The sequence below is a fragment of the Ornithorhynchus anatinus genome, chromosome 2 (assembly GCF_004115215.2).
Source record: "Ornithorhynchus anatinus isolate Pmale09 chromosome 2, mOrnAna1.pri.v4, whole genome shotgun sequence".
Taxonomy (NCBI): Eukaryota; Metazoa; Chordata; class Mammalia; order Monotremata; family Ornithorhynchidae; genus Ornithorhynchus; species Ornithorhynchus anatinus.
The window spans coordinates 145,515,732-145,538,114 of NC_041729.1; the positions used below are offsets into that span (position 1 = coordinate 145,515,732).

Consider the following 22,383-nt stretch of genomic DNA (forward strand, 5'->3'; position numbering starts at 1 on the left):
ATTAAGGGCATACTCTGCTAAGTGCTGTGCCCAGGACTGGTAGTATTCACTGAGCACTTACTTTTGTTTGCAGAATGATATACTAAGCGCTTGGGAAAGCATAATATAATGTGAATGGTTTTGGTATGTGCCAAGCACTGTTTTACTAAAAGCTGGGATAGATAGAAGCTAATCAGGTTGGACACAGTCCTTGTCCCCCATGGGGCTCCCAGTCTTAACCCCCATTTTACTGATGAAGTAGCTGAGGCCCAGAGAACTGAAGCGACTTGTCCAAGGTCACACAGCCAACAAGTGGCAGACCGGAATTAGAATCCAAGTTCTTCTGACTTCCAGGTCTGTGCTCTATCCTTTAGGCCACGCTTCTCTAATAGAATTGGTGGGCGCTATTCCTGGTGACAAGGAACTTCATTCATTCATCATATTTACTAAGCGCTTACTGTGGGCATAGCACTGTACTAAGCACTTGGGAAAATCCAATACAACGGTAAATGGTGACATTCCCTGCCCACAACAAGCTCACGGTCTAGAGGTGGGGAGACCATTCATTCAATAGTATTTCAATAGACCAGATGCCAGTACAGATAAATAAAATGACAGAGATGCTCATAAATGCTGTGGGGCTGGGAGCAGGGAAGAGCAAAAGGAGCAAGTGAGGGTGATGCAAAAGGGAATGGGAGATGAGAAAAAGTGAGGCTTAGTCTGGGAAGGCCTCTTGGAGGAGATGTGCCTTCAATAAGGCATCATGCCCCCAAAAGGCCTAGAAATTGAAGAGGGATGGAGAACAGGTGTTTTATCTCTCCATTTAATAAATGAGGAAACTGAGACCCAGAGAGGTGAAGTAACTTGTCCAAGGTCACCCAGCAGGGCAGGGGTGGAGCAAGGACTAGAACCTGGATCTCCTTACTTCAAATTCCATGTTCTTTTCACTAGACCACCTCTACCTCCCCTGAGGAGAGACTATGTAAGAATAATAATAATAATAATAGTGATGGCATTTGTTAAGTGCTTACTATGTGCAAAGCACTGTTCTAAGCACTCAGGAGGATACAAGGTGATCAGATTATCCCCCGGGGGCTCACAGTCTTAATCCCCATTTTACAGATGGGGTAACTGAGGCACAGAGAAGTGAAGTGACTTGCCCAAAGTCACACAGCTGACCAGAGGCTGAGCCGGGATTTGAACCCATGACCTCTGACTCCCAAGCCCATGCTCTTTCCACTGAGCCATGCTGCTTAGAAATAAATTAATTTATAGTGATAGAACCACTCACCCTCTCTCACTTGCATTTGGAGGGCAGCCAGTAAGAAGGTGAGCAGGACTGATTTTTGGAGAGTTTTTAATATGCAGGACCCGTATAGGGCTACAGTAAGCACAGTATGTTGCCCATGCTTTTCCTTGGCTCATTGACAGGCTGCATGGTTTTTTGTTGTTGTTCTTATGGTATTTGTTAAGTGCTAACTATGTGCCAGGCACTGTTCTAAGCATTGAGACAGATACAAGCTAATCAGGTAGGACATAGTCCCTGTCCCACAAGGGACGCACAGTCTTCATCCCATTTTTCTGGATGAGGTAACTGAGACCCAGAGAAGTGAAGTGTCTTGCCCAAGGCAGACAAGTGGCAGAGCCAGGACTAGAACTCAGGTCCTTCTGACTCTCAGGCCCGTGATCTACCCACTAGGCCGTGCTGCTTCTCGGTGGTTGCCAGGGGAACCACTCCAGTATTGACTGGCATCCCTCTATTAGCCAATTGTATATCCAGATCAGAATGTGATAATCTGTTCTTTGGACAGAAAATTTTAAGCACAGTACTCGGGATGGGGCTCTTATGGAAAGGATCCAACTGCTTTCCTGGTTGCACACTTCTAAACCCGTCCCTCCCTCTTCTGGATGCTAGAGTTGGTATTGTTTTGGGGGAAATGTAGGTTCTGAATTTCTCTGGTCATCTGCTCTCTCTACCATCTCCTCCATCTCCAGCTAGGGAATGTTCTTGTCTTATGCTGTCGAGTCGTCTCCGACCCATAGCGACGGTAAGGACACATCTCTCCTAGAACGCCCCACCTCCATCTGCAATCGTTCTGGTAGTGGATCCAGAGAGTTTTTTGGTTAAAATCTGTGAGTGGTTTACCATCGCCTCCTTCCACATGGTAAACTTGAATCTTGGCCCTCAGCTCTCTCCCATGCCGCTGCTGCCCAGCACGGGGGAGTTTTGACTTGTATCAGATTGCCCCTGGCCAAGCTAGGAATGGAATGGACAGGCCTCTGCTTGACTCTCCCTTCCGTAGTCAGGACTGGTAGAGGACTGGAAACTCTCCAGGTCTAGTTGTTTTAGCCCATGAGCCCCTGCCCTACTTGGTGCAGCTGTTGAGTAATAGTAATAATCATCATAATAATGGTATTTTTTAATTGCTTACTATTTTCTAGGCATTGTACTAAGCACAGGGGTAGATACAAGTTAATCAGGTTGGACACAGTCCCTGTCCCACTGGGGGCTCACAGTCTCAATCCCCATTGTATAGATAAGTACAGCCCAGTCACTAAGTGAAGTGATTTGCCCAAGGTCACGCAGCTGACAAGTGGCAGAGCCGGGATAAGAACCCATGACCTTGTGACTGGTAGGTCGGTGCCCTAGCCTCTATGTGGTAATATGACATTAGTGGGGAATTTTCAGCCCCAAATTCCCACCGGGTTAGTCCCAAAAATCACTTTTGGAAAACATGGCACCTAATAAGCATCCATTGGGTTCTAAAGACCTCTAGGTTTTTGCCTCTTCTATTTTAATTATGAATAATAATAATAATGTTGTTATTTGTTAAGCGCTTACTATGTACAGAGCACTGTTCTAAGTGCCTAGGTAGACACAGGGTAATCAGGTTGTCACATGTGAGGCTTACAGTTAATCCCCATTTTACGGATGAGGTAACTGAGGCACAGAGAAGTGAAGTGACTTGCCCACAGTCACACAACTGCCAAGTGGCAGAGCCAGGATTCGAATCCATGACTCTGACTCCCAAGCCTGGGCTCTTTCCGCTGAGCCACGCTGCTTCCCCATTTTAGGTTTTGGGCATCTTATTCACTGCCCCCACAAATTCCGGTGCCCCTATATCCAGCGCTTAGAACAGTGCTCGGCACATAGTAAGCGCTTAACAAATACCAACATTATTAGCTGCTACCCCTGAAGCCCCAAAGCCACAGAGGTCATCGGAGAGTAGCCCGCCACCCGCTTCCCAGGCCTAGTTGCCAGAAGCTCGCGAGCAAAATCCTCCTAGTCACAGCTCCCCAGGTCACAAGAGCCGGGATTAGAACCCAGGTCCTCTGACTCCCCAGACCCGTGCTTTTTTCACTCAGCCACATTCCCTCTCACGCTTTTTTGTCTAGAGTTTTCTACAGTGGAGAGCTGGCTCGTTTTTATTCTTCGGTCTCTCCCACCGTGCACACTAGGAGATGGAATTGATAGTCAAACGGAATCTCCAAGACTTAACCTATTTCCATAAGAATATTTGAAAGATTTATACCTACCAGTATTTTTTGAGCACGAGGTGTTCAGACCACTGTAGTAGGTGCTTGGGGAACAAACAGAAGAATTAAGATACTATCCTGGGCCTCAAAGAATTTACAGTTAAAAGGAGTCCAACAGACAAATATTGCCAAATACACATAGGTTAAAAGATCCTGAGCTTAGATAGATAAAAAGCTCATAGAGTTGATGTGTAAGCTCATTCATTCATTCATTCACTAGTATTTATTGAGTGCTTACTATGCGCAGAGCACTGTACTAAGCGCTTGGAATGGACAAATCGGTAACAGATAGAGACAGTCCCTGCCCTTTGACGGGCTTACGGTCTAATCGGGGGAGACGGACAGACGAGAACAGTAGCAATAAATAGAATCGAGGGGATGAACATCTCATTAAAACAATAGCAAATAAATCGAATCAAGGTGATGTACATCTCATTAACAGAATAAAAAGGGTAATGAAAATATATACAGTTGAGTGGACGAGTACAGTGCCGAGGGGAGCGGAAGGGAGAGAGGGAGGAGCAGAGGGGCAGGGGGGAAAAGAGGGCTTAGCTGAGGGGAGGTGAAGGGGAGGTGTAGAGGGGGAGCAGAGGGAGCAGAGGGAAAAGGGGAAGCTCATTCTGGGAAGGCCTCTCGGAGGAGGTGAGCTTTAAGTAGGGTTTTGAAGAGGGGAAGAGAATTAGTTTGGCGGAGGTGAGGAGGGAGGGCATTCCAGTATGTGTGTTTCTACCTATTGCTGCTTAAACTGTGTTCACTTTTTTTATGCTTTGAGCACATTTTCATAGATCTGGGATGATGGAAATAGGAGTTAAGGAATCCAGCTTCCCTAGGGGCTTTCCTACTCTGGATTTAGTGAGACACCCAGTTTTCCTGTAATGCAAGATCTGTGTTCTTGCAAACATTCATGCCAGTGTACTCCCATTTCGACACCATATACATGCACACGCTTATCTATTTTTTGATCTTAATGATAATAATAACAATTGGGGTGCTTTTCTAAGCGCTAACTCTGTGCCAAGCACTGTACCAAGCACTGGGATAGATACAGTTTGGGTTGGGCACGGTCCCTGTCCCACATAGGGCTTACAGTCAGAGAAGCAGCATGGCGTACTGGAGAGAGCAAGGGCCTGGGTGTCAGAAGGTCATGGGTTCTAATCCTGGGTCTGCCACTTGTCTGCTGTGTGACCTTGGACAAGTCACTTCACTTCTGTGGACCTCAGTTACCTCATCTATAAAATTAGGATTGAGACTGTGAGCCCCACACGGGACAGGGACTGTGTTCAACTTAATTTGCTTATATCCACCCCAGCACTTAGTACAGCGCCTGGCACATAGAAAGCGCTTAATACCATCCTTATTATTATTGTTACTAATCACCATTTTCCAGATGAGCTAACTGAGGCCCAGAGAAGTGAAGCGGCTTGCCTGAGGTCACACAGCAGATAAGTGGCAGAGCTGGGACTAGACTCCAGGTCCTTCTGACTCCCAGGCCCATGCTCTAGCCACTAGGCCACTCTGCTTCTGGTTCCCTGGCCACAAGGAGCTTACAGTCCTTACAATTACAATTCTTACAATTAGAAGCAGCATGGCTCAGTGGAAAGAGCCCGGGCTTGGGAGTCAGAGGTCATGGGTTCGTCTCCCGGCTCTGCCACTTGTCAGCTGTGTGACTGTGGGCAAGTCACTTCACTTCTCTGTGCCTCAGTTACCTCATCTGTAAAATGGGGATTAACTGTGAGCCTCACGTGGGACAACCTGATTCCCCTGTATCTCCCCCAGCGCTTAGAACAGTGCTCTGCACATAGAAAGCGCTTAACAAATACCAACATTATTATTACAATCTACGGGGAGAGACTAACAGTAAAATAAATTATGGTTATATACGTGAGTGCCTTGGGGCTGAGTTTGGGGTGAATAGTAAGTGATTGAAGGTTACAGGTTCAGGTGCAAATTCCAGATCTTAGTGGCTGCCCGGAGAATGGAGAGGGGAGAACCCCCCTGGGCACTGGGAAGACACCTGAAACTGTGAGCTCATTGTGGGCAGGGGAAGTGTCTGTTTATTCTTATATTCTACTCTCCCAAGTGTGTAGTACAATGCTATACACACTATAAGCACTCAATAAATATGATTGAATGAATGAATGACTGACCTGAGGAACTTGGAGGCTTAGGAGCGTTTTGCCCGTGGGTTTTCTGCAGCCAGCTAGCCTGGGAAGAGCAGAGTAGGCCAGTCCCCGGTGACCCTACGCCTTTGGGGAGACACCTGGGATTCAGCTGCAGAGCAGTGGCTCAAAGAGGGGTGCGGAGATTTGGCAGACAGTGAGTAGGATTGCCCCAAGACCTGCAGTAGGAGAATGCAGTAGGAGATTGCAGTTGTTCTGCAGTAGGAGAATGAGAAATATAAGAACTTTAGGGCCAAATAGAGGTTGACTGGGGTCCAGGGACTCTTACAGTGACTCTGAGAGCTTTTTCAGCCAGGATTTAGTGCTGAAAACCCCCAATAGCATCATATTATTATTATTATCATAATATTATTATTCATAATAATCCATTAATACCCATTGACTCAGTGGTAACTAGAACACAGCTTTCCATGAGTTTGGTTTGAGAACCAATTATGGCTTTGTAATGATAATAATTATTATTATCATTATGGTATTTGTTAAGCGCTTAGTATGTACCGTGAACTCTACTAAACACTGGGGTGGATATGAGCAAATTGGGTTGGAGGCGGTCCCTTTTGCACAAGGGGCTCACAGTCTCAATCCCCATTTTACAGATGAGAACACAGACTGAATAAGCACACACACACACACACACACACGAGAAGCGGCATGTCCTAGTGGAGAGAGTATGGGGCTTGGAGTCAGAAAGGACCTGGGTTCTAATCCTGGCTCCACCACTTGCATCCTGTATTACCTTGGGCAAGTCACTTCACTTCTCTGGGCCTCAGTTCCCTCATCTGGAAAATGGGGATGAAGACTGTGAGCCCCCTGTGGGACAGGGACTGTGTCTGACCCGATTTGCTTGTTTCCGCCCCAGCGCTTAGTACAGTGCCTGGCAACATAGTAAGCACTTAAGAAATACCCCAACTCTTATTATTATTACACACACACACGTACACATACGTGCACACAGTGTCCACCAAGAAGGTGGCAGTCACGTTCTCGAAGAACCTTGCCACAAAAGAAAACTCACATAGGACTGTAAACTTGTTGTGGGTACGAAGCGTGTCTGTTATACTGTTCTACTGTATTCTCCCAAGTGCTCAGTACAGTGTTCTGCACACAGCAAGCGCTCAATAAATACGACTGACTGGCGCGTGGCTTGATCCAGTGCTGTGTGCTTGTACGGAACCATTTCTCCCATCATTGCATCCATCCAAAAAGACGTGCGGTGTTGGAAGGACACCACCGAAATCAACAACAGCCTATCTGAAATACATAAGTTGAAACGCATCTGGAGAGCTGTGACTGTATTTGCTCTTCTTTATCTCATCTTTCAGGTCAGTGATTCCCAGTCTCTGTGGCTGAGACCATGGTGTCATCATGTCTGATTTTATTGTACATTTTGGGCCAGGCGCTTGCATGTGTAACGTGACCGAGGGACCCACCGAAAACATTCAGTCATTCAATCGTGTTTATTAAGTGCTTACTGTGTGCAGAACACTGTACTAAGCACTTGAGAAAGTACAATATAATAATAAAGAGTGACAATCCCTGCCCACAACGAGTTCACAGTCTGGGGTGAGTAGGGAGGACAGACTTCAATGCAAATCAACAAACATATGGAAGGCTTCACAAATTTGTGTGGTCCGATCCCTTCCCCTTTCCCCATCATGTCGTCGAAGGATAATAGCCAATCTGCTGAAATCCGTAGGGCACTAGTTGCTTATTAATAGCTGGCAGTAGATGACTGGAATTTAGGTTCAAAGTTTCCCTAGACTGTAAGCTCATTGTGGACAGGGAATGTGTCCATTTATTATTATATTGTACTCTCCCTAGCACTTAGTACAGTGCTCTGCACACAGTAAGTGCTCAATGAAGATGATTGAATGAATGGTGTTACTTCCCTGCAGAAATGGGTGGTGTGTATTTTTTTTTTGTTTGTCTCCTAGAGTTGGACCATTTTACTCTGGAGATTTCCCTGAAGGTGGTTCTTTCATTCGTTGCATCTATTGAGTGAATTAAGTGGATGGGAATGTGACGATTGAGTCGCCCATCAGTAACGACGGAGGAACTTTGATTATGAGACTTCAGGACTGAGACCGACAAAACAGAAATAAAATAGATGGTTCCCTGCCCTTGGGGAGTTTGCATCTTAATGTGGGTGGTGGAATGCAAACAGGGAGCTAAAATTGAGTACTTACAGTAGGAGGTGTGGGAAAAACATAGATTCAATTGGTAACTGCAAAACTGGGGGAAAAATGAATACAGAAAAAAAAAAGACTAAATGGAATAAAGCAATCTATGCAGAAATGCCAAGGGTGGTTACGTAAATAAAATAACTCGGGCAGGTGGAAGTTTGTTGAGGAAAACATCCTGGAGCGGGTGGTCTTTGAGCAGTTTTTGAAGATGGGGATGACTGGGGTCTGACATATAGGAAGCGGGAAGAAGTTCCAGGTTGTAGGTAGCAGAGTCGAGAGCAAAGTGCTGGAAAGAAAATTATGTCGTCCCTCACCAAAAGCAAACCAGTACCTCACAGGTTTGACATCTCAGTGATTCACTTGTTCCTTCACTCAGTTGTATTTATTGAGCGCTTACTATATGTAAAACACTGTAGTAATAATAATAATTATGGTATTAAGTACTCACTACGTGCCAGGCACTGTCCTAAGCGCTTGGGTAGATATAAAATAATCGGGTTGGACACAATCCCTGTACAACATAGGGCTAACAGTCTTAATCCCTGTTTTACAGGTGAAGGAACAGAGGCCCAGAAAAGTGAAGTGATTTGGCCAAGATCACACAGCAGACCAATGGCAGAGTGGGATTAGAACCCGTGACCTTCTGACTCCAGGCCCATGTTCTGTCTGCTAGGCCAGGCTGCTTCCTGAGCACTTGACAGAGTACAACATAACAATAAACAGACACTTCTCTGCCCACAGTGAACTTAAAGTCTAGAGGACTGTGACCGTAAAATTTCATGCGTAAATAGATAAGGGAAGTAAAAAAAAACTGTAAATCACATGTCTGAAGTTCGGTTTGTTTAAGTGGTTCTCCCATAACCTTATCTAAATGCAAACATCCCCCGAAGTATCTCCTGGCACCCAAGAGTCATGATAAGGTCAGAGGAGCTGCAGGAGGTCAGAGGAGGGGCTAGCGGAGAAGCCTTTTTCCCTTTTTGTCTTCCGCTCTTTGGTTTTTGCTGCCTGGATAAATGTTAGCTCACTCTCAAGAAGGGGAATAAGAAAGAGGTTGGGGGAAGAGGGAGGTGGATGGGGTAAACTTGCCGGACCCTTAAAAGCAGAGCGGAGAAGCAGCCTGGCTCAGTGGAAGGAGCCCGGGCTGGGGAGTCAGAGGTCATGGGTACAAATCCCGGCTCCGTCATTTGTCAGCTGTGTGACTTTGGGCAAGTCACTTAACTTCTGTGCCTCAGTTACCTCATCTGTAAAATGGGCATTAAGACTGTGAGCCCCACGTGGGACCTGATCATCTTGTATCCTCCCCAGCGCTTAGAGCAGTGCTTTGCACATAGTAGCAGAGAAGCAGCGTGGCTCAGTGGAAAGAGCACGGGCTTGGGAGTCAGAGGTCATGGGTTTGAATCCCGGCTCTGCCACTCGTTAACTGTGTGAGTGTGGACAAGTCACTTCACTTCTCTGTGCCTCAGTTACCTCATCTGTAAAATGTAGATTAAGACTGTGAGCCTCAGATCTGTAAAATGTAGATTAAGACCGTCAGCCTGTGGGAGAACCTGATTACCTTGTATTTACCCCAGCGCTTAGAACAGTGCTCTGCACATAGTAAGCGCTTAACAAATACCAACATTATTATTATTAAACAAATACCATCATTATTATTCAAACATGCCAAGCCTATGGGGCCTGCATTTGAATAGTACTGATAATGATGGTATTTGTTAGATGCTTACTATGTGTCAAGCACTGCGGTAGATCCAAGATAATCAGGTAGGACACTGTCCATGTCTCACATGGGGCTCAAGGCTGAGGGAGGAGGATTTAATCCCCATTTTACAGTTGAAGGAACTAAGTCACTGAGAAGTTAAGTGACTTTTGTTAATGGTCTTTGTTAAGTGCTTACTATGTGTCAAACACTGTTTTAAACTTTGGAATAGATACAAATTGATTTGGTTGGACACAGTTCCTGCCCCACATGGGACTCACATTATAAGTAGGAGGGAGAATAGGAAAACTGTGGCACAGAAAAGTTAAGTGATTTGCCCACGGTTACGCAGCCAGCAATTAGCGGAGCCAGGATGAAACCCAAGTCCTCTTATTCTCAGGCCTGTGCTCAGACCTTATTCTCAGGCTTTTTCCAAGAGGCCGTGGGAAGCAGTAAGGCTTAGTGGATAAAACACGGACCTGGGAGCCAGAGGACCTGGGTTCTAATCCAGCTCAACCACTTGCCTGCTTTGTGACCTTAGGCAAGTCACTTAACTTTTCTGTCCCCAGTTTCCTCTACTGAAAATGGGGAGTCAATCCCTGTTCTCCCTCCTATTTAGACTGTAAGGCCCACGCAGGTCCTGATGATCTTGTATCTCCCCAGTGCTCAGGGCAGTGCTTGGCTCAGAGTAAGCAGTTAACAAATATTACAATCATTATTATTATCGCTTCTCTACTTGCCCAAGGTCCCACAGCAGACAATCAATCAATCAATCAATCAATCGTATTTATTGAGCACTTTCTGTGTGCAGTACACTGTACTAAGCGCTTGGGAGGGTACAATATAACAGAGTTGGTAGAAATATTCCCCGCCCGCAACAAGCTCAAAGTCTAGAAAAGTTGTGGAGCTGGAATTAGAATCCAATTTCAAAATCATTTGCAAATAGAAGCAGTGTGGCACAGTGGAAAGAGCCCGGGCTTGGGAGTCAGAGGTCAGAGGTTTGAATCCCAGATCCGCCACTTGTCAGCTGTGTGACTGTGTCACTCCCCCGATTAGACTGTAAGCCCATCAAAGGGCAGGGGCTGTCTCTGTCTGTTACCGATTTGTACATTCCAGCGCTTAGTACAGTGCTCTGCACATAGTAAGCGCTCAATAAATACTATTGAATGAATGAATGAATGAAAGTCACTTAACTTCTCTGTGCCTCAGTTCCCTCATCTTTCAAATGGGGATTAAGACTGTGAGCCTCATGTGAGGCAACCTGATTACCCTGTATCTACCCCAGCGCTTAGAACAGTGCTCTGCACATAGTAAGCACTTAACTAATATTAACATTATTATTATTATTATTATTAAATGGTGATCTCACTAATGATAAACTCAACAAAGAGCAAATGGGCCAGACTGAGAAAGGAACTGCTGTATTACTGTCTTTGAGATCTAGTGGAATCTGCAAAGTCATGTCAGAGCTTGAAAACTTCATTTATTCATCACTTCATTCAGTCGTATTCATTGAGCGCTTACTGTGTGCAGAAATCAATCGTATTTATTGAACGCTTACCGCGTGCAAAGAACTGTACTAAGCACTTGGCAGAGTACGATATAATGAGGAACAGACACATTCCCCACTCACAACGGGCTAACAGCCTAGAGGGAAAGCTCGCGGTCTAGAGAGGAACACAGATTCAATGTTCCAACTTAATACTAAGCGTCATTTGGTCATGGTCAAGTACAAATGAGAGCAGCTACTATTTTGAGATGTGCAAAAACTTTCTCATGTTTTGCCACTGGAAGCACTACTGCTAGTATTGAAAGCAAGTCAGTGAAATGCTGCAATTCTTCTTCATTTGTTTTACAGTGCCTCCAAAGCCATTACATCTGCAGAATATACCGACATCCAATAAACACCAAACCCCCAGGCAAAAAGCTTTATCGAGTGTGAAACCAAGGATGGAGGAAGCTAAACCTGCCTTTCCCTCCTGTGTCTCGAAGGAGAAACCCAGTAAGATATCCGATCTCATCAGTCGCTTTGAAGGAGGCAGGTAAGTAGCTAACTTATAGTGTTGGGGGGGGGGGTGTGAAAGGAACGTAAATTTTTGCAATCTAAAGTTATATTAATAGATTTATACATAAAAATGTATTATCTCCAAATTAATTGAGGTCGAACTACTGAAAGAATGAATTTAACAGCCCGGAAGAAAGAGGGGGGAGAGAGAGAAAGAGATCTGTTTTAGTTAAAAGATGGGTAGGGAGAAGTGCTTTGGAGGAGAATGAAACATTTTTGAAGTTTGCAAACATTATACTGTGATTGGTTTAAAATGATGTGTCAGTTGCTAAGCTATGAGTGAAAGCCTTTCCGTAATTAAAATTGAACAGATTTTAGAATTTCAACTTCATTATTCCCTTGTTTCTGTTAACCATTTCATTCCACAATTTCATAATTCAGTATGATCAGAATGAGATTAGTTTTCTTGAAGGTCCTTTGTTGATTTAACTGCTTATTCGTTAGTTCGATGCTAATGATTTGGAAGATCATATTACTGGAAGGAATTGTTCAAGGATTTGTTGAATCTATTATTTTTCTTTTGTGGTGAATTGTTATGAAATCCTATTATTTGGGATGAGAAAGGGGACATTGTAATGGGCCAGCAGATAAGCAGTCAAGAATTTTAGCTTCAGTCTTAATCCCCTCATTGACTACTTTACATTTAGGCACTTCATGAGAAGCAGTGTGGCTTAGTGGAAAGAGCACGAGCTTGGGAGTCAGAGGTCCTGGGTTCTAATGCCGGCTCTGCCGTTTGCCAGCTGTGTGACTTTTGGGCCAATCACTTCACTTCTATGTGCCTCAGTTCCCTCATCTGCAAAGTGTCCCCATTAAGACTGAGCCCCATGTGGGACAACCTGATTACCTTGTATCTCCCCCAGCACTTAGAACAGTGCTTGGCACATCGTAAACACTTAACAAATACCATTATTATTAGTAGTATTATTATTATTGTTCAGCACTTCTGTGTTTCCATCTGATAAGATGGTAATAGCATCTCCCTGTATATGTCACAGATATAGGTGGTGTGTTTGAATTCTTAGTAAAATCTCTTTCATCCCTAGGATGAAAATTACTCTGATTTTTCATATTTTAGTGATGCCGCATAATCTGATTTATGAGTCACTGGACCTGGGTTCTACACTCAATTCTACCCTTGGTCTACTGTGTGACCTTGGACAGATCACTTAACCTTTCTGTGCCTCAATTTTATTATCTGTAGAATGGAGATAATACTGTCTTTCCCTACCTCACAGGGCTATTGTGAGGACTAAATGAGGTAAATGTGAAAGTGATGAGGAAACAAAAAGTGTTACATACAATTCAAGATATTATGTCCTGAATACAGACAAGTGTTGGGATTTTATTTATTTACATCTTACTCTGTTTTACTAAGCTCATTTGTGTGATTTCAAAAATCTATTTTGGATTACGTCTTGGAAAAGAGGAAAGAAGATGATTGAAAAGTAGCTTAGAAGCGAGCCTCCTGCTATAGAAAAGGAATGAAAATATTTTCAGAAATCTGCTAACACTATCAGTTATATGCCGTAGCTTTAAAATATGTTGTTTTGCATTAAATTCATAAGACCCAAGCTATCCTGACTATAATTAATTCAAGCATAAGATCTGATGTTTTGCGGAAAACCCAGTGCAATAGAATCAATGCTATCCATACTTTAATATAATAATTGTGGTGCTTACGTGCTTAAGGTATGTCGAGCACTTTTCTAAGAATTGGGGAAGATTCATTCATTCAATCGTATTTATTGAGCGCTTACTGTGTGCAGACCACTGGACTAAGCGCTTGGAAAGTACAATTTGGCAGCAGATAGAGACAATCGCTACCCAGCAGTGGGCTCACAATCTAGAAGGGGCAGGCAGACGACAAAACAAAACAAGTAGACAGGCCTCAACAGCATCAATAAAAATAAATGGAACTATAGATATATACAGGTGAGGCCCAGTGAGGTGAAGTGATTTACCCAAGGTCACACAGCTGTTCAGTGGCAGAGCCAGGACTAGAATCCTGGTCTCCTAGGGCCCTGTCACCTATTTTTTCCACTAGACTAAACAGAATAACAATAATAATAATGACAATTGTGCTATTTGTTCATTTCATTCAACAGTATATATTGAGCGCTTACTATGTGCAGACCACTGTACTAAGTGCTTGGAATGCGGAGAAGCAGCGTGGCTCAGTGGAAAGAGCACGGACTTTGGAGTCAGGGCTCATGAGTTCGAATCCCAGCTCTGCCACTTGTCGGCTGTGTGACTGTGGGCAAGTCACTTAACTTCTCTGTGCCTCAGTTCCCTCATCTGTAAAATGGGGATTAAGACTGTGAGCCCCACGTGGGACGACCTGATTCCCCTATGTCTACCCCAGCGCTTAGAACAGTGCTCGGCACATAGTAAGCGCTTAACAAATACCAACATTATTGTTATTATTATTATTACAAATCGGTAACAGATAGAGACAGTCCCTGCCCTTTGACGGGCTTACAGTCTGTTCGGGGGAGACAGACAAAAACAATAGCAATAAATAAAATCAAGGGGATGAACATCTCATTAAAACAATAGCAAATAAATAGAAACAAGGTGATGTACATTTCATTAACAAAATAAATAGGGTGATGAATATATATACAGTTGAACGGACGAGTACAGTGCGGAGGGGAAGGGAGGGGGGAGGAGCAGAGGGAAAGAGGGGAAAAGAGGGTTTAGCTGTGGAGAGGTGAAGGCGGGTAGAGGGAGCAGAGGGAAAAGGGGAGCTCGGTGTGGGAAGGCCTCTTGGAGGAGGTGAGCTCTAAGTAGGGTTTTGAAGAGGGGAAGAGAATTAGTTTGGCAGAGGTGAGGAGGGAGGGCATTCCAGGACAGAGGGAGGAAGTGGCCCAGGGGACGACGGTGGGATGGGCGAGAACCGGGAATGGTGAGGAGGTGGGCGGCAGAGGAGCGGAGCGTGCGGGGTGGGCGGTAGAAAGAGAGAAGGGAGGAGAGGTAGGAGGGGGCAAGGTGATGGAAAGCCTTGAAGCCTAGAGTGAGAAGTTTTTGTTTCGTGCGGAGGTCGATAGGCAACTACTGGAGATTTTTAAGAAGGGGAGTGACATGCCCAGAGCGTTTCTGTTAAGCGCGTTTTGTTAAGCGCTTACTATGTGCTAGGCACTGTACTAAGCTCTGTGGTGGATACAAGCAAATCAGGTCGGACACAGTCCCTATCCCACGTGATGCTCACAGTCTCAGTCCCCATTTTACAGATTAGGTAACTGAGGCCCAGTGAAGTGATATGCCCAAGGTCACACAGCAGACACGTGGCAGAGCTGGGATTAGAACCCAGGTCCTCTGACTCCCAGGCCTGTGCTCTATCCACTAGACCATGCTGCCTATGCATTTTCATTTTGGTGCAGATTTGGCAATAGACTCTTGCCTAGCTACATGGACTTCTTTAAAAAGCGGTGCCCCGTGGGTAGATGAGTGTGGGATGAGGTTGGTGAGGGGCGGTTTCCATAGCACCGCGGAGAGACGGGAGATGGATGCTTCTTATTGCCACCTGTTTCTGAGCTTTCCAACTGGCATATGTTTAGAAGATCACAGGAGCTTGAAAAAATTCCTTTAATAATAATGATAATAATTGTGGTATTTCTTAAGCGCTTACTATGTGCTAGGCACTGTACTAAGCCCTGGGGGATCCAAGCAAATTAGGTTGGACACAGTCCTTGCCCCACGTGGGGCTCACAGTCTCCATCCCCATTTTACAGATGAGGGCACTGAGGCACAAAGAAGTGAACTGACTTGCCCAGGGTCACCCAGCAGACAAGTGGCACCGGGATTAGAACCCATGACCTTCTGACTTCCAAGCCCATGCTCTATCCATTACGCCATTCTGCTTCTCTGCAAGGATCTGGGCAAGTCCACCGGCCCTGTTAATAATCATTATTATAAAGATAATTACAGCAATGATGATAATTGTGGCATTAACATCTTACTATCAAGGAATCGATGGTATGTGCTGAGTGCTAACTGTGTGCAGTACGCTGTACTAAGTACTTGGAAGAGTACAACATAACAGAGTTGGTAGACATGTTCCCAGCCGACAACAGGCTTGCAGTCTACAGTCTGCGTGCCCAGGACTGTACTAAGCGTTGGGGTAGATTCAAGTTAATCAAGTCAGATACAGTCCCTGTCTCCTTGTTACTGTTTAAGGCATATAGTAATAATAATAATAATGATGATGATGATAAGAATTCTAGACTGTGAGTCCATTTCTGGACTGTGAGCCCGTTGTGGGTAGGGATTGTCTCTCTTTGTTGCTGAATTGTGCTTTCTAAGCGCTTTATACAGTGCTCTGCACACAGTTAGCGCTCAATAAGTATGATCGAATGAATGAATGGTGTTTGTTAATAATAATAATAATAACGTTGGTATTTGTTAAGCGCTTACTATGTGCAGAGCACTGTTCAAAGCGCTGGGGTAGACACAGGGTAATTAAGTTGTTCATTCCAAGCACTTAGTACAGTGCTCTGCACATAGTAAGCGCTCAATCAATACTATTGAATGAATGAATGAAAGGTTGTCCCACATGAGACTCACAGTTAATCCCCATTTTACAGATGAGGGAACTGAGGCACAGAGAAGTTAAGTGACTTGCCCACAGTCACACAGCTGACAAGTTAAGTGATTACTATGTGCCAGGCACTGCACTAAGTGCTGGGCTGGACACAAGCAAATTGGGTTGGTCACAGCCCCTATCCCACATAGGACTCACGGCCTTAATTTCCATTTTACACATGAGGTAACTGAGCCACAGGGAAGTGAAGTGACTTGGCCAAAGTCACCCAGCAGACAAGTGGCAGAGTCCAAATTCAAACTCAGGTCCTTCTGACTCCAAGGCCCGTGCTCCGTCCACTAACCCACGCTTGCTTCCCCATCCCCATCTTCCAGATGAGAAAATTGAAGTACAGAGAAGCTACGTGACTTGTCCGAGGTCACACGGCAGGCAAATGGCGGAGTCGGGATTAGAACCCAGGTCCCCTGAGTCCCGAGCCCCTGCTTTATCCACTAGTCCACGCCGCATCCAATCGTAACTGGCTAGTGAGTGCTTGGAAGTCAGCTGGGAGCACTGACTTTCCACTCTGGAAACAGAGGCCAGGCATGGGCTTGTTCCAAGAGATAGAGGCTGGTCCGCTTTAGCTCCATAAATCCCCACCACCCTGCTCTTCAGAGTCACCTCGGGAGAAAAGGCTTTACCCTTATTTATGGTCAGGTGGCAAACTGGGAGATGAATCTTAGAATCCACAAGGGGATTTTAGCCTTTTATAACTGAGGCCTTTGTACTGAGATAGAGCTTCCCATGTCGTGGCAATAAATCAGCTTTTCTAGCCCATGGAAAAGGTTCATGTAGCAATTCAGAAGGCATAAAAGCGGAGCACCGCCTGGAACCCCGGGACATTATCCGATCCAGAGGCCCGCCCTCAGAACAGGGAGATGACTAAACCATGCAGGACAGATGGGTTTCTGTTCCAACCTTCCAGATCCCCCCGGGGACGGAGGCTCCAAAACTTCCCTCGGAAGCCTATTCTGGCATTTGATCACCCTCTCGGCCCGGAGGTTCTTCCCGTGCCCAAAGGAAATCTCCGCTGTTTTCATTTCAGCCCCTTCCCTCCCATGCAGTTCTCGGCAGATGTGGAGGAAACTGTTCGTCCTTCTTCCTTTCAAAACCCTCAGATGTTTGAAAACGGTTATTGAAACACTCTTGGATTTCTCTTCTCTGGACTCGACACCCTAGTTCTTCCACCCAATATACTCGAATTTCCATCTCTAATCGTTTTGACCCCTCTTGTCTGAACCTCCTCCACTTTCCCAGCACCCTTTGTAAAACCCGGGGACCGGTATTGAAATAATAATAACAACAGTGGCATCTGTTGAAGTGCTCATTATGTGCCAAGCACTGTTCTAAGTACTGGGGTAGGTACAAGGTAATCAGGTTGTCCCACATGGGGCTCGCAGTCTTAATCCCCCTTTTACAGACGAAGTAACTGAGGCCCAGAAAAGTGAAGTGACTTGCCCAGGATCACCCAGCAGACAAGCGGGGGAGCCGGAATTAGAACCCAAGACCTTCTGACTCCCAGGCCTGGGCTCTAGCCACCGTGCCATGCTGCTTCTGTATAATAATAGTAAATAGTAAGAATAATTATGGTACTTGTTAAGCACTTACTGTTCTAAGCGCTGGGGTAAGTTAATCAGGTTGGACACAGCCCCTGTCCCACACTCACACTCTTAACCCATTTTCCAGATGAGGTAACTGAGGCCCACAGAAGTGAAGTGACTTGCCCAAGGTCACACAGCAGATATGGAGTGGAGCTGCCTTTGAACCCAGGTCCTTCTGACTCCCAGGCCTGTGCTCTATTCACTAAGCCATGTTGCTTCTATTAAAAGTCTGATGAGCACAGAGTATTGCGGGAGAAGGAGCGTGGCCTACTGGATAGAGCACAGGCCTGGGAGTAAGAGGACCTGAGTTCTAATGCCGGCTCTGTCGGTGGTCTGCTGTGTGACCTTGGGCAAGGCAATCATCAATCAATGGTATTTACTGAACACTACTGTGTGCAGAGCATTGTCCCAAGTGCTTGGGAGAGTACAATATAAGGCACTCTCTGTGCCTCAGTTTCCTCAATGTAAAATGGAGATTAAATACCTGTTCCCTCTCCTTCTTAGACGGTGCGCCCCATGTGGGACAGGGACCAAGTCCAACCTGATTAACTTGTATCTGCCCCAGTGCTTAGAACAGTGCCTGACATATAGTAAACGCTTAATCTTGCCCCTTCTTACCTCCCTTCCCTTCTCTCCTCCCTCCCAGCCCACACACTCTGCTCCTCTGGTGTCGCACACCTCCTCACTGTGCCTCCATCTCGCCGTCGATCCTGGCCCACGTCCTCCCTCTGGCCTGGAACACCCCCCTTCCTCAAATCCACCAAACAATCACTCTTCCTCCCTTCAAAGCCCTACAGAAGGCACACCTCCTCCAAGACGACTTCCCAGACTAAGATCCCCTTTTCCTCAGCTGCCCCTCCCCTCCACATCACCCCGACTCGCTCCCTTTGCTCTACCCCCTCTCCCTGCCCCGTAGCATTTGTTTTTATACATATCTATAATTCTACTTATTTACATTGATGCTGTGCGACTGTGGGCAAGTCACTTCACTTCTCTGGGCCTCAGTTCCCTCCTCTGTCAAATGGGGCTGAAATGTGAGCCTCACGTGGAACAACTTGATGACCCTGTATCTACCCCAGCGCTTAGAACACATAGTAAGCGCTTAACAAATACCGACATTATTATTATTATTATTATTCTGTTCAAGCTCTAGAAATTTCAATCGCATATAGACGGTAAAAGTTGTCCGTATGGGGTTAGGGCACGTTCATTGGAGATTGTTCTCAATTAGACTGTAAGCCCATTAATGGGCAGGGACTGTCTCTATCTGTTGCCGATTTCTACATTCCAAGCGCTTAGTACAGTGCTCTGCACAGAGTAAGCGCTCAATAAATTCTGTTGAATGAATGAATGAATGAATGAATGTTTACTCGTTTTGATGTCTGTCTCTCCCTTCTAGACTGTAAGCCCAGAGTGGGCAGGAATTGTCTCTCTTTATTGCTGAATTGTACTTTCTAAGCACTTAAAACAGTGCTCTGCACCCAATAAGTACTCAATCAATCAATGGTATTAATTGAGTGCTTACTGTGTGTAGAACATTGTGGTAAGCACTTGAGAGACCGCAATATAACAGAGTTTTTAGACTTGTTCCGTGACCACGATGCACTTATGCTCGATAAATACTATTGATGAATTGATTGCGATGTTCTATATGGGTGCAGATTTGGTGCTTGATAATTTGCTTCTTCCCAAACCGGCTGACCTATTATTAACAGGTCTTTCTGTTCTTGTTTTGGTTTCCAATCCTCAGGATTATCTCCGGTCCTCCACAAGTTCACAAAAATAATAGCTGGGACTTCTGTTGTAATAAGAATAATAATAATGGTATTTGTTAAGTGTTTGCTCTGTACCAGGTACTGACCTAAGCCCTGGGTCACCTAACTTCTCCGTGCCTCAGTTACCTCATCTGTAAAATGGGGATTATCTGTGAGCCTCACGTAGGACAAACTGATTACCCTGTATCTGCCCCAGCGCTCAGAACAGTGCTCTGCACATAGTAAGCGCTTAACAAATACCAACATTATTATTATTACAAGCAAATCATGTTGGATACATTCCCTGTCCCCTATGGGGCTCACGGTCTCAAGGCCCATTTTACAGAGGCGGAAACTGAGGCCCCGAGAAGTAAAGTGGCTTGCCCAAGGTCACGCATCAGACGAGTGGAAGAGCCCGGATTAGAACCCAGGACCTTCCGACTCCCAAGCCCGTGTTCTGTCGACTACGCCACGCTGCTTCCTTGCAACGACATGAGTCAATCACCAAAGTATTTTAGGATGCATTTCACCCGGCCCTGTTGATTTACATGCATCCGCTTTTAAAGTGCCTCCCCACTGTTCCTTCCTCTGTTCTAGCTTGGTTTGCCAAACTTCTGTCCCAAGGGTGGTTTGTACAGATCAGCCGTGTGCTTTTGTTCATTTCCTTGTTTCTCCGGTATTGATCTGAGTCTGTCGTTTCAAAGCCATCTGCCATCCACATCTCCTTCTGTGTTAAAAGGTGGGACTAATACAGCTGAAGAGTGTTTTTGCTCTTAACTTGATCCCTGCTGCCGGGCCAGTGGAAAAACCACTTCTCTGATCGTCAGGAAGACCTGGGTTCAAATCCCGGTTCTTCCTGCTGGGGCTCTGCCACCATCAACAATAATGATGGTATTTGCTAAGCGCTTACTATGTGTCAAGCACTGTTCTGAGAGCGGGGTAGATACAAGAAGCAGCGTGGCTCAGTGGAAAGAGCGTGGGCTTGGGAGTCAGAGGTCACGGGTTCTAATCCCGGCTCTGCCGCTAGTCAGCTGTGTGACCTTGGGCAAGTCACTTGACTTCTCTGTACCTCAGTTACCTAGGGGAAGCAGCGTGGCTCAGTGGAAAGAGCCCGGGCTTCGGAGTCAGAGGTCATGGGTTTGACTCCCGGCTCTGCCACTTGTCAGCTGTGTGACTGTGGGCATGTCACTTCACTTCTCTGTGCCTCAGTTACCGCATCTGTAAAATGGGGATTAACTGTGAGCCTCACGTGGGACAACCTGATTACCCTGTATCTACCCCAGTGCTTAGAACAGTGCTCTGCACATAGTAAGCGCTTAACAAATACCAACATTATTACCTCATCTGTCAAATGGGGATTAAAACCGTGAGCCCCATGTAGGACAACCTGATCACCTTGTATTCCCCCAGTGCTTAGAACAGTGCTTTGCACATAGTAAGCGCTTAACATATACCACAGTTTCTTTATTTTACAAACTACTCCGGTCGGAGACAGTCCCTGTCCCACACGAGGCTCACAGTCTTAGTCCCCAATTTACAGATGAGGGAGCTGAGGCTGCCGAGAAGTGAAGTGACTTGGCCAAGGTAATGCAGCATACAAATGCCAGAAGCGGGTTTAGAACCCAGGTCTTTCTGACTCCCAAGCCTGGTTAGTGCCCGAAGAACCACATAGGGGCAGCAGGAATTCTGAAGACGACTGGCTAATGTGGGCAGTTGAGATGACAGGGGTTACCAAGGCAACTGCCTGCTGGGTGATGGGGACAACAAGACATTATTTGGCACTGTCCTGTGGTCACTTTGGCTGTAAATGGTTTGTGCGCTATAATAATCTCCTGTGTCCTTCGTAATGAGCGCACCCCTGCCCACCTCCTCAGTGGAGAAGCAGCGTGGCCTAGTGGCTAGAGTCCAGGCCTGGGAGTCAGAAGGACCTGGGTTCTGATTCTGGCTTCTTCTCGTTCCTTCTGTGTGACCTTAGGCAAGGCACTTCACTTCTCCGGGCCTCGGTTCCCTCATCTGTAAAAATGGGGATTAAGACTGTGAGCCCCATGAGGGACAGGGACTGGGTCCAACCTGATGAACTTGAATCTAGCCCAGTGCTTAGTACAGTGCCTGGCACATAGTAAGCACTTAGCCAAGGGTGAAGAGTTTCTGTTTGGTGCGGAGGTGGATGGGCAACCACTGGAGGTCCTTGAGGAAGCAGCGTGGCTCAGTGGAAAGAGCCTGGGCTGCGGAGTCAGAGGTCATGGGTTCGACTCCCGGCTCTGCCACTTGTCAGCTGTGTGACTGTGGGCAAGTCACTTAACTTCTCTGTGCCTGTTACCTCATCTGTAAAATGGGGATTAACTGTGAGCCTCACGTGGGACAACCTGATTACCCTGCATCTACCCCAGCGCTTAGAACAGTGCTCTGCACATAGTAAGCGCTTAACAAATACCAACATTATGAAATACCTCCCTTGCTAGACTGTAAGCTCATGGTGGGCAGTGAATGTGCCTGTTTATTATTATTATTACAGTGCTCAGCACACAGTAAGCGCTCAATAAATAGGATAGACTGACTGACCGGTTGTTTTGCCTGCCCCGGTGGGAGGCCAGCCCTCCTGCTACACCCCACCTCAAACACTGCACTCCTCGAATGCTAATCTTCTCACCATACCGCAGTTTCATCTACCTGGCCGCAGACCTGTCTTGCTCGTCCTGCCTCTGGTTTAGAACACCCTCCCTCTTCATATCCGAGAGACAATTCCTCTCCCCCGCTTCAAAGTCCAGCACTTAGAATAGTGCTTGGCACGTAGCGCTTAACAAATACC

The 22,383-nt window shown here is 45.9% G+C and overlaps 1 protein-coding gene across 2 annotated transcripts in view; it reads left to right on the forward strand.

Annotated features, from left to right (window-relative positions):
• Window positions 1-22,383, forward strand: part of FGD4 (FYVE, RhoGEF and PH domain containing 4) — a 189,341-nt gene that overhangs the window by 99,126 nt on the left and 67,832 nt on the right. The window contains exons 1-2 of one of the 2 annotated variants that reach the window (XM_029058199.2): window positions 6,831-7,018; window positions 11,434-11,617. In XM_029058199.2, coding sequence (XP_028914032.1) covers window positions 11,526-11,617 — 92 coding nt within the window. In that variant the 5' untranslated portion in view covers window positions 6,831-7,018; window positions 11,434-11,525. Of the gene's footprint in view, window positions 1-6,830; window positions 7,019-11,433; window positions 11,618-22,383 lie in introns of those variants that run through there. The other variant, XM_039911230.1, reaches the window with a different exon arrangement.